Below are 12,762 nucleotides of genomic sequence, written 5' to 3'. Positions count from 1 at the left end.
TGCTGCTACCCAGATTACTAAATATGGGTTAAAGGAAGATGTGAGAATTAACCAATAAGAGGCTGAAACTATGGGCCAGGCAGTGTTTAGAAGAATACAGTTTCCGTGTAATTATTTCGGGTGTAAAGCTAGCCGGCGGCCGGGTGGCGGGACGCAGCCCCGCCGCTTCACACTACACTGGGTGCTGATATGTCTCAGAGGATTAAGCCTCTTGCCAAGCTTGACATCAGAATTTGATCGCTGGTACCCACATGGTGAAAGGCGAGAACTGACTCCCAGAAGTTGTCATTTGGCTGCTACGAGTTCATCACAGCAACACACAGACACATACACACACTCTCACAAATAAATGTAACCTTAAAACTTTAAAGGAGGCCGGGTGGTGGTGGTGCACGCCTTTAATCCTAGCACTTGGGAGGCAGAGGCAGGCGGATCTCTGTGAGTTTGAGGCTAGCCTGGTCTACAGAGCTAGTTCTAGGTCAGATTCCAAAGCTACAGGGAAACTTTGTCTCAAAAAACCAAACCAAAACAAAACAAAACAAAAAAAAATAAAGCCTTTAAAAAGAAAAAGGGATAAGAATGTAGAAAGACTGTGTTTTATGAAAACAAAAACAAGTTAAATGCAATTACAGAAATCAGTCTTTGTCCAGATAGGTGTGTGTGGTGCTGGGATAAAACCCAGGGCCTCCCCACGCTAACCACACATGCCACCACTGAGCTAGTCACCTGACCGTTGATTTGAATTTCACTCTTGTTGGGTGGGAAGTGTTTTACAGAGTCTTCAGGCTTGGACACAAATATTTTGTCCACTAACCTCTTTCCATAGGACCTAATTATTTTTTAAAAAGCAGAGTCCAGTTTTGCTCTCAACGGTACTTCCCAGGCTGGAGAAACGACATAGTTAGTAAAGTGCCTGCCATGGAAGCCTGAGCTTAGTCCTCAGAATTCATGTTAAAGGGCCAGGCTTGGGGAGGCGCACCTGTAATGCTGGTGCTGGAAACGGGAGTGGTATGGGATCACTGGCCAGCTAGCCGATCCGCAAGTCCCAGGTTCAGAGAAAGACCTTGCCTCAAAAACTAAGGTAGAGGACTGGAGAGGTGGCTCAGCAGTTAAGAGCACTGGTTACTCCTCCAGAGGACCCAGGTTCAATTCCCAGCAACTGCATGGTGAGTTACAGTTATCTGTAACTCCAGCTCCAGATGATTTGATGCCTCTTCTGGCCTCGGAGGGCACTGCGTGCACATACTGTACATGCAGACAAGCATATACACACTAAAATAATAATTTAAAAATTAAATAAGCTGGAGAGAAATAGAAGACACCCAGCATCAACCCCTGGCTTCCAAAGGCGTGCATGGGCACATGCACACACGCACACAGAGAGAGAGAGAGAGAGAGAGAGAGAGAGAGAGAGAGAGAGAATACTATGCATGTATGGGTGCTCACAGAGGCTAGAAGAGATGTTGGATCCCATGCAGCTAGAGTCGCAGGGGGCTGTGTGCTGCCTGACGTGGGTGCTAGGAACTGAATCTGGCTCTTCTGCAGGAGCAGTAGGTGCTCTTAACTGCCCTGCCATGTCTGCCCTGCCATGTCTGTCTAGCACAGCACTCCTGTTCTAATTTAATGCAGAGGGGTGTGAGCCCCCAAGTGGGAAGGACTTCTGGGTACAGTCATGAAGAGGATGGGGAAAATGGGACTCAGTTGATAGAGTGCTTCCCTAGAATGCACAAAGTCCTGGGCTTCATCCCTGGCAACCCTTAAACCAGATGTGATGGTGCATGCCTGTCCTCCCAGCACTTCAGAGGTAAAGGCAGTTATCCTCAGCTGCATAGCAAGTGTGAGGCTTCTGTGGGGACTCAGGGACTTGGGAGAGGCCAGGCCCCAACACCCCTCCCTCCCTCCTGTCCAGCTTTTCCTCCTGGAAGAAATGCGAGAGAGAAAGTTTGATGGCTTCGCCCGTACCATCCAGAAAGCCTGGCGGCGCCACGTAGCAGTCCGAAAGTATGAGGAGATGCGGGAAGAAGGTGAGGAGCCTCCATTAGGAGGCTCGGTCTGTGGGCAGGAGAAGTAAAGAGAGGCCATGACTTTCAACCACACATGTGTCTTCGCAGCTTCCAACATCCTACTGAACAAGAAGGAACGCAGGCGAAACAGCATTAACCGGAATTTTGTCGGGGACTATCTGGGGCTGGAGGAGCGGCCTGAGTTGCGCCAGTTCCTAGCCAAAAGGGAACGAGTGGACTTTGCTGACTCAGTCACCAAGTATGACCGCCGTTTCAAGGTAAGACCTGAGTGGGTGTTCTCATCAGAGGCAGTGACTCAGTCACCAAGTATGACCGCCGTTTCAAGGTAAGACCTGAGTGGGTGTTCTCATCAGAGGCTGTGCCTCTGCCTCGCACCCATACCAGAAACACACTGCCCATGGGATCCAGATGCCCTGTCCACCTAGCTTCCAGACATCTTTCCTCAGAGACATGCTCCCACCAGGCTCAGACACACCTATCCACAAGTAAACCCTCCACTGTAGTGAATACTGCTGTCCATCAAACATGACTTCATGGGGCTGGCAGAGTACTTGCTTAGCATGAACCCTGGGTTCTATCCTCAGTACAACACAAACCAGGTATGGTAGCAAATGTCTATAATCCCAGCTCTTGGAAGGTTCAGGATTTCAAGGTCATCCTCTTCTATATAGTGTGTTCCAGGTCAGCCTGAGCTATGTGAAACCCCAAGGGGGAGGGAGACACTATATGTGGCACTATCACACCCACCCGCACTCCCACAGCCGATAATAGAGCCGTCTATCAAACCTGTCCCTGTGTAGCCCAGACTACCTATCCAGCTATCCTTCACCTTGCCCAGAAGCCCATTCCACAGGTCCTCTTCCCTCATTTGGCTGAGACACACCTGTCCCTGGACTCTGATGCCCCTGTCCATACAAACACTCTCACCAAGCCAAGGGATCCTTGTCCACAGGCACATGCCTGACTGTCCCAGAAATCATGACCAAATTAATTTTCATGATTGAATAACCTAATGTAGAAAAATCTCTTCCAGACACGCACAGCTACACATGGCATGTAGCCTGTGGCCGCCCACCACACAAGGACACCTCCATCTCCTCTAGACATGGCATGTAGCCTGTGCCCGCCCATCACACCTGGGTCTAGCTGATCCTCTTCCATAAGACATGCTCGCGCTTGCTGTCTCTGTTAGGGTTTCTACTGCTGTGAAGAGACACCATGGCCATGGCAATGCTTATAAAAAAAACATTGAATTGGGGTGGCTCACAGTTTTAGAGGTTCAGTCCATTATCATCATGGCAGGGAGCATGGCGGTGTGCAGGAGACATGGTGTTGGCTACATCTTGATCAGAAGGCAACAAGAAATGGTCTGTGACACTGGAAGTAGTTTGAGTGTAGGAGACCTCAAAGCCCACCCCCACGGTGACACACTTCCTCCAACAAGGCCACACCTACTCCAAAAGGCCACACCTCCTAATAGTGCCACTCCCTTTGGGGACCATTTTCTTTCAAACCACCACACCTGCTTTCTTAGATTTGTTACTCAATAAAAGACTCTGATAAAAGCAACGTATGGAAGAAAGGATTTATTTGGTTCACAGTTCCAGACTACAGTCTCTCAGCATGGGAGAATCAAAGCAGGAACCTTAAGCAGCTGGTTACATCCACAGCAAGAGCAGAAATCAATGATTGAAGCATGCATGAAGGTAGCTGGCTTGCTCCTTTTCACTCAGCCTGAGGCACAGCTCATGAAATAGTCTTCCCACCTCATTAATGTAATCAAGATAATTTCCCACAGATGTCCCCACATGCCAACCTATTCTAGAGAATCCCTTGACTCTAGATTGTGCTAAGTTGACAAAACCAACCCTCAGGGACCAGCAAGACAGCACAGCAGATAAAGGTACTTGCTGCCAATTTTGAGACCTGAGTTCAGTTCCTAGAACCAAGTTGGCAGAGGGAAAGAACTGACTTCCACAGGTTGTCCTCTGACCTCCATGCCATGTCATTTACATGTCCACACATGCACAGACACATACAAAATAAATAACTGTTAGAATAAAATATAACTAGCCGTATTGTTGAATTTTTGGGCTGATTGGTGCAGTTCTTGTCGGCTGGACCTGGAATCTGAGGACCTCAAAGAATAGGGCAGTCTGATACTGTAGACATCCTGACTTCAGTTTCAGTGCACTCTTATACAAGAATGGAACAAAGAAAGTAATGATCCAACGAAGGTTATTTGTAGTATGGAGGAGGAGCAGGCCACGTCCTGCTTACACCCAAAATAATTACATGGAAATTGTATTAATTAAATTACTGCCTGGCCCATTATTTCTAGCCTCTTATTGGCTAACTCTCCCATATTAGTTTAACCCATTTCTAATAATCTGAATATCACCACGAGGTCGTGGCTTACCGGCAAGATTCTAACCTACGTCTGTCTCAGGCCAGAGATTCATGGCATCTGCCACACTTCCCTTCTTCCCAACATTCTGTTCTCTCTACTCTGCCCACCTAAGGGCTGCCCTATCAAAAGGCCAAGGCAGTCTCTTTATTCAACCAATGAAAGCAACACACAAACAGAAGAACCTCCTACACCAGTTATTTGAGCTCAGAAAAGCATGATCAGAAAAACATGTACCTAAATATCAGTAAGCACATAGTAAATCTTAACAGAGCTGCCCTTTCCCAGGACTTCCCCGGAACAGATCAATTTAACCACAGTTGCCTGGTGCATACAAGAGATGTCTCTGGGAAAGCACAAAAGCAAGGCAGAAGGCCATATCCAGATTCTGGGTACACTGACCAGACTGGGTTCTAGAGATATGTTCTGACATCCAACCAGAATGAACATGTCTTATAAATTAATAAAAATGTTTGTCACAGGAGGCACCAAAAATAAGCATGCACCTGAGGCAAAAGACCCTTTGCCTATTTTGCTGGAGCCTCTTTCACAGTCACTGCTCATCATATGTCATTCTTTGGACAGTGTTTGGGCACATACCTGCCTTCCTATACACATTCATAGACTCGTGTGGTTGGCCTAGAACTTGCAATCCTCCTGCCTTAGACTCCTGAGCACCAGGATTACAAGTGTGTCACTTAGGCTATATACTCCTATTTGCCCCGTAAGTTGTATATACTCCCCTGAGCAATCCATAGCTTTACATAAGCTGGGCTGAGGGTGTGTGGCTCCGTGACAGAGTGTGCGCTTAGCATGCACGAAGGATTCCATTCCCAGCACAAATCTACACACATGCATGCAGCTTTGCAGCCTTTTCCTAGAGCCGCTAACCAACATCTGTTCACCCCAGAGAGGTCAGTCAACAACAGATCACAGAAATGATTCCATTAAGGTATAGCTTGGTGGTACAAGAAGTTTAATCCAGGTTATTTTCAGGAACGTGGCTAAAGGATTGGTTACTTAGAAAAGCATGAGCAACTTAGAATTGGCTATACCACCAGAGGATGCCTCTCATTCTCCCCCAGAACACATGAACTGCCTATAGATCTTCAAGGAGGGATGGGCTACACGAGTCCCTCCTAGCAGCCATTAACTGTCTACAAATCCTCAGGACCCATGGCCTCAAGACTTCCTCACCAAAAGTTAATGGGCCCAATCTTGTGCAAGTCTCTGGAAAGTATATGCTGTTGCAGAGAGGGCAACAGTCATGTCATACCCAGAGGCCAGCCACATCCATCAGGGTGTTTCCTATATCCTGTGCCTGTGGACTGCTTCAGACATCCCTAACCAATATGCCCTCACTTTTATTCTATTTCTTACATGATTTAGCAGCTCACACACCTGCGCTTGGAGGGATTTCCCAGTCACCTCCCCTGCAAGCCCCACCCTTGTCTAGAGTTGGTCGTCTGACATCAGACTGCCCAGGCCCTGGGGCCCAGCCATCAGCCTCCGGCTTTGCCTTTCCACAGCCCATCAAACGGGACTTGATCCTGACCCCCAAGTGCGTGTACGTGATTGGGAGAGAGAAGGTCAAAAAGGGACCAGAGAAGGGTCTGGTTCGTGAAGTCCTGAAGAAGAAATTGGAGATCCAGGCCCTTCGAGGGGTGTCCCTCAGGTAAGGCCAAGTCCCTAGCTCTCTTGCCCCTTCCTGTCACATTCACTTACCCCTGCTTTCAGGATCTTCAACAAACTATTTAATTACACTTTTATTTGGGGAGATGGGCACACAGCCCAGCACAGTGAGGGGAAGTCGGTAGAAATGCATTCCACCATGTGGGCCTCAGGGGATGTAACTCAGGTCCGACCCTACTTTCATGATCTTTGTGTGGAGACAATTTCTGTTCCTCTTTCTATCTGACCTTGGTCCTTCCCAATTACCACCTCTGGGGCTCTTCCTTCTCCCTTCCCCCAATTTGATCCTCAGAGATTGGACCCCACATGTTTTCCTGTACCCTCACTCTGCGCTCTCCTGCCTCTCCGCCAGCACCAGACAGGATGACTTCTTCATCCTTCAAGAAGAGGCTGCCGACAGTTTCTTAGAAAGTATCTTCAAGACCGAATTCGTCAGCCTTCTGTGCAAGCGCTTTGAAGAGGCAGCGCGCAGGCCCCTGCCCCTCACCTTCAGCGACACGTATGCTCCTTAACCCACAGGCAATTTGAGCACCACTCTCTACCTGGTCTATGTGCGGTGCCCCCTACCTACCGCAGGGACCCTGGCACGGGTTGGGTGTGGAAGAGGAACCCTAGCTGGCGCCCCAAAATTCCCTTCTCTCCCCTAGACTACAGTTCCGGGTGAAGAAGGAAGGCTGGGGCGGAGGCAGTACCCGCAACGTCACCTTCTCCCGCGGGATAGGTGACTTGGCTATGCTCAAAGCTGGGGGCCGAGCTCTCACTATCAGCATTGGGGACGGTCTGCCTAAGAGCACCAGTAAGTCCGCGGGAAGCAGAGGTGGACATCGGGAAGCAGAGGTGGACATCGTGGGGGCGAGGCTCTTTTGGGCGTGGTTGATGAAGACCAGTCAACTTTGTGGGGGTGGAGCTAGTTAGGCTGGTCTAGAGAGGCCAAGGTCTCAAGGGCCAAGGTATAGAGGAAGATAACCCGCCTTAGGAAAATGACCACTGAGAGGAAACGTGAAGGGTCGCGGCCATAGAAGCAACCCTAAGCTATCAACAGATGGTGGGGCATGTCCTGAAGTGAGAGAGCTCAAAGAATAAGGAGGGTGAGGGGAAGGTTCAGAAAGGGTGGGAATCTCTACCAGCAACTAACGTGGGAGAACCGATGAGTATGAGCAGAGGCGTGGTCAAATCTGTCTCTGCTGTCTTTCTCTTTTCAGAGCCTACACGGAAGGGGTTAGCCCAGGGAAGACCTCGACGGTCAGCGCAGGCCCCTACTGGAGCAGCTCCTGGGCCCCCCAGAGGTGAGGACTTAGTGACTTACGCTGCCTTTTGTGGACGTCAGAACCTAACAACAGTGACTCAACTCACTATAGCTCTCCCATCTGCAAGAGGCATAATCGGGAATACTTCTAAGATCTGAGCTCTCCCACCATCCGGCACAATCCTAGCCTGTAAACTACGTTTAATTTAGCCAACTCATCATATTTATTCTTACCTCTAGACCTTTACTTAGACTTGGCATCCAAATCCCCACATTACTTACACCCTAGAGGTAGTATGCTTGCTTAGCATGCAGAAAGACATATAAATCTGGGTTTGTCAACTGCACAGGAAGGTTGAGACCCTGTCTCAAAAACATATAGGAGAGCCGGGAAGTGGTGGTGCACACCACCACTTTTATACCACTTTAACACCAGCATGTGGGAGGCAGAGGCAGGAAGATCTCTGTCTGAGTTTGAGGCCAGCCTGGTCTACAGGACTGGCTCTATAGCTACTGAAACCTCCCTCCCAAAAAAGATGCATAGATAGATAGATAGATAGATAGATAGATAGATAGATAGATAGATAGATAGATAGATAGAACATAGAAAGGAAAGAAAGGAGAGAGAGAGAGAGAGAGAGAGAGAGAGAGAGAGAGAGAGAGAGAGAGAGAGAGAGAGAGAGGAAAAGAAAGAAAAAAGATTTGGCTGGGTGTGGTGGTGAACACTAATTCCAGGACTCAGGAGGCAAAGGCAGGTGGAGCTCTGAAAGTTCAAGGCCAGTTTGGTCTACACAGCCAGTGCCAGGCCAGCCAAGGCTACACAGTGAAACCATAAATCAAAGGAGAAGGGAGAGGTGGGAGGTGAGGAGGAGGAAGAGTTAGAGAGAAGAAACGCCTTGGAGGGGAGTAGGAAAAAGTGAGGGAGAAGGAAAAGGAAGAAAGAAAGAAACTCCCAAGTCTTCAAGTGTGTACCGTGGCATGCACCCCACACATACACTAGCAATATATAAAGCCACTCACAAGAGCCCTTCTACGGGTACCCAAGCATCTTGTAAAGCTCCCTGTAGATCCTCCTACCTCCAGGGTCCCTCATTCAGACTCTGTTCTTTTCTTGTTTCTTTTGTTTGTTTTGGTGGTTTGGTTTTTCTTTCTGTTTTTTGTTTGGTTTGCTTTTGGTTTATTGAGGCAGGGTTTCTCTGTGTAGCCCTGCCTGTCCTGGAACTCACTCTGTAGACCAGGCTGGTAGACCAGGCTGGCCTTGACCTTGACCTTAGAGATTAACCTGCCTCTGCCTCCTGAGTGCTGGGATTAAAGGTGTGCACTACTACCCTGGGCTCCTGTTTTTGTTTTTCTCTTTTTTTAATATTTATTTATTTATTTATTATGTATGCAATATTCTGTCTGTGTGTATGCCTGCAGGCCAGAAGAGGACACCAGACCCCATTACAGATGGTTGTGAGCCACCATGTGGTTGCTGGGAATTGAACTCAGGACCTTTGGAAGAGCAGACAGTGCTCTTAACCTCTGAGCCATCTCTCCAGCCCTCCTGTTTTTTTGTTTTTGAGAAAGGATCTTGATGTGTAGTCCGGGAACTTACAAAGGTCTACCTGCCTCTGCCTCCTGAGTGCTGGGTTAAAGGCATCACCATGTTTTTGTTTTTGAGACAGGAACACTCTATGTGGTCCTGGTTGGTAGGACCACCTGCCTCTTCCTCCCCAGGTGCTGGGGTTAAAAGCGAGCATCACCACTCCTGGCCCTCAGACACAGGTCTACCATTCAGGCTCAGATTTTAGCACCAACTCCACAAATGTTCACAGCCACTCATGACAGGTATCTCTATCTTTGTTTCCACCATAGGCATGAATCGAAATGGGGTACCACCTTCTTCCCGGGCGGGGCCCCTACCTCTGGAGATCGCATCTGGAAGGAGTTCCCAGAGACCTCCCCGGGGCCCTCCATCCTCAACCCTAGGAGCCAGCAGACGTCCCCGGGCACGGCCACCTTCAGAGCACAACACAGAATTCCTCAATGTGCCTGACCAGGGTGTGGCAGGGTAGGTGGGGATGGGTGGAGGGCACAGCCCCAGGAGGTGGTTAAGGGATAGAGGAGTATCTATCTGGGGCTGTGATGGAACCCACACTGTCTCCTGCAGCATGCAAAGGAAGCGAAGCATAGGGCAGAGACCTGTGCCAGGTGTGGGCCGGCCCAAGCCCCAACCACGAATCCATGGCCCAAGATGCCGGGCACTGTACCAATACATAGGCCAAGATGTGGATGAGCTGAGCTTCAATGTGAATGAAGTAATTGAGATCCTCATGGAAGGTTTGTATTCCAGGGTAGAGGTGGAGAGTGGGGAGTGTTCAGAACCTTGACATAGTGAGGCAGCTACACATAGCCTTCCCATACATGCAAAAAGCAGGAACAAGGGCCATTGAGATGGTCCAGTAGGTGAAGACTATTGCCACCAAACCTAATGATCTGAGTTCTATCCCTAGGACTCTCACAGTGGACAGAGAGAATGAACTCTTACCTACACACACACACACACACACACACACACACACACACACAGGCTGGAGAGACGGCTCTGTGGTTAAGGCTCTTGTCTTGAAAACATGAGGATCAGAGTTCTGATTTCCAGAATCCCCAGAGCAAGCTGGCTGGCAAGCCTAACCACACCATTGAGCTCTGGTTCTTTCTGAGAGATTCTGCCTTCGTGAATACGGTGGATGAGCAGTGGGGAATGATGACGTAGTGTCTCCACATGCACACCCCCCATACATGGGCACCACACACATGCAAAAACATACAACCATACCATGCGTACACATTATGGAAGAAGAAAGTGTAATTTAAAAAATGTAAAGCCGAGCACAGTGGTGCACACTTACAAAAATAAGGAAACAAGCGGACTGGGTATCAAGCTCATAGCCTCCCAGAGGTGCACAGCCTGGATAACCTGGTCTCTGAATGTCACCTCCTAAAGCACCCAGGGCTGCAGCCTCATTTTATCACAACTCATGCCTAAGCCTTTTTATTATTTTATGTTATTTTGAGACAAGGTCATGCTATGATGCCTTTGAACTTCCTAAGGACGGCCCCCCCTCGGCCTTCTGTGTGCTGAGGTGACAGGAAAGCACCACCACATCAGGGTGTAGGCTTATTTTTGTCAGTAACAACTGACTTTACAAGTCCTTGTTAAGTAGGAAGGAAGCCGAGTCAGGATGGCCCTGCCCAAGTCCTACCTTCATCCCCTGGGGTAACCCCAGAAACACTTCAGAAGTAGATAGCAGGGCCTCCTGGATATCATGGGGACCTGGTTATTCCTAACTACATCTGGGGTTTGAAGGGAGGCGTCTTAAGAAGGAGATTGTCGAGCGCATGGCAGAGATTGTTGAGTGCAAATCAGTGGCACAGAACTTCCCTCATGTACAGGAGATGCTGGGTTTCTCAGTGGGGGGGGGCGAAGGAGAGGATGGAAGGGCAAGAGAGAGAGGGAAGTCGGGCTGCCAAGGATATGGCTCAATCAGTAAGCTTCTCAGCAGCAGAACATTTGCCTAGCATGTACAAAGCCCTGGATTCAATCCCCAAAGCCCTCCCTCCAGATCCAAAGGCTGATAGCCGTTCATAATGTCACATACATATAGTCCAAGAACTTCAGAAACTGAGGATGGAGAGTATAAAGTCAAGCTGGGCTGCTCGGGGAGACAGAACCAGTCTCCAAACAAAACAGAAGTGAGTGTGATAGCTTGTGGGTATAATCACAGTCCTCAGGGGACAGAGGCAGGGGCATAAGGAGTCCAAGGTCAACCTTAGCAACATAGTGCACACATGTCTTCGGGTTTATATGTGTGTATCTTTGAGCATGTGTGCACCGACACATGTCTGTATGTGTGCATCTATGTGTATGTGTGTAGGCGAACATATGTGCATTCTAGTGTTTTATGAAGGTACACACCTGTCATGGTCTACACATAGAGGTCAGAGGGCAACTTAAAATGTCAGTCCTTGTTTGAGACAGCGTCTTTTGTTGCTCGCTACAGTATATGCTAGCTGACCCAAGTGTTTCCAGGGATTCTTCTGTCTCTACCTCCCGTTGCACCATAGAGAAACATGGAATAACAGATGTGTCATGTACCACTGCATCCAGCTTTCATGGGTTCTAAGAAACTCAGGTCCTCACTCATGCATGACAAGTACTTCTCCACTAAGCCATCTCTCTAGCCCTATGCATAGTATGTTTGCAGACAGGCAGAACCATACAATACCATGTCTCCAAAGCAAACAAAATATCCAAGATGATTATAAGATAGAAACAGAGAAAGCATGCTTGCTTTCCCCAGGGTGCACTGGGCATCTCAAGCTTGTCTCTCCCACAGATCCCTCTGGCTGGTGGAAGGGCCGACTCCATGGCCAGGAAGGTCTCTTCCCAGGAAACTATGTGGAGAAGATCTGACTATCCACCTACCAGTCTGCCTGCTTGCCTGCCAGGGAGCCAAGCCCTGCCAGTGGGAGCTTTGATTTCCCTGGCTGCACTGGCCAGAATGCTCAGGCCTGTGGCCTCCAGCCCAGTCAGGGCCCTGTGTGTGGAGGATCACCACTGTCACACCCCATGCCTGGTGCTGGCCTCCCATGGGTTGAATCGCTGTCCAAGTCTCTATTTCATCGTGTGTCCGATAGGATTCGCTGAAGAACCTACCTCCCAACTGCCTTGTGTGTATGAAATGGATCATGTCCTTCCCTGAGAGCCAAGTGCTGTGCTGTGCACAGTCCGGGGTTAGGGGACTTTGACAGTCGGGCTCTCCACCTTTCTCTCATCACTGAGGCAAATAAACACGTCAGGTAAAAACAAGGAGAAAATTCCTGAGTTCTGGGGCTGGGGATGTGGCTTAGTTGGTAGAGTGCTTGCTTCTCAATATGAGGCCCTGGGTTTCATCAGGACCACATAAAATTGGTGGTGCATGACTGTGATCTCAGTACTCAAGAGACGGGGACAGGGAGACCAAGAGAGCAGCGTCAGCCTTGACTATACAGTTGATTTTTTTTTTTTTTTTTTGGTTTTTTGAGACATAGTTTCTCTGCAGCTTTAGAGCCTGTCCTGTAGACCAGGCTGGTCTCGAACTCACAGAGATCCACCTGCCTCTGCCTCCTAACTGCTGGGATTAAAGGCGTGCGCCACCACCGCCTGGCTGAGGGGTCTGTCTTTAGTTAATCCCAACACTTTACTGTGGAAAGTCTCAGCCTTTGAGTGTGTTCATTTTTACTTCCCTGTCCACCCCACTTGGATCCTAGGGTCTTGAGGATGCTAGATAAGCACTCTTTCCTTTGAGCTACACCTCCAGTCAGTCTCATGGTCATGGTGTGTGTAGGTCTGAGCACACCTTTGTGAAGCC

General features: G+C 49.0%; 1 protein-coding gene across 1 annotated transcript in view; it reads left to right on the top strand.

Moving 5' to 3' along the window:
• Positions 1-12,221, top strand: part of Myo1f (myosin IF) — a 47,297-nt gene extending 35,076 nt beyond the window's left edge. The window contains exons 20-28 of the mRNA XM_038328891.1: positions 1,910-2,024; positions 2,112-2,281; positions 5,961-6,106; positions 6,476-6,622; positions 6,771-6,919; positions 7,326-7,409; positions 9,227-9,422; positions 9,522-9,691; positions 11,749-12,221. Of these exons, the coding sequence (XP_038184819.1) occupies positions 1,910-2,024; positions 2,112-2,281; positions 5,961-6,106; positions 6,476-6,622; positions 6,771-6,919; positions 7,326-7,409; positions 9,227-9,422; positions 9,522-9,691; positions 11,749-11,825 (1,254 nt within the window). The 3' untranslated portion in view covers positions 11,826-12,221. The remainder of the gene's footprint in view (positions 1-1,909; positions 2,025-2,111; positions 2,282-5,960; positions 6,107-6,475; positions 6,623-6,770; positions 6,920-7,325; positions 7,410-9,226; positions 9,423-9,521; positions 9,692-11,748) is intronic.
• Positions 12,222-12,762: the final 541 nt, after the last annotated feature.

The sequence above is a fragment of the Arvicola amphibius genome, chromosome 1 (genome assembly GCF_903992535.2).
Source record: "Arvicola amphibius chromosome 1, mArvAmp1.2, whole genome shotgun sequence".
NCBI classification, from domain to species: Eukaryota; Metazoa; Chordata; class Mammalia; order Rodentia; family Cricetidae; genus Arvicola; species Arvicola amphibius.
Note: the sequence above shows the minus strand (reverse complement) of the source record. Positions and strands in the feature narration are given on the sequence as shown.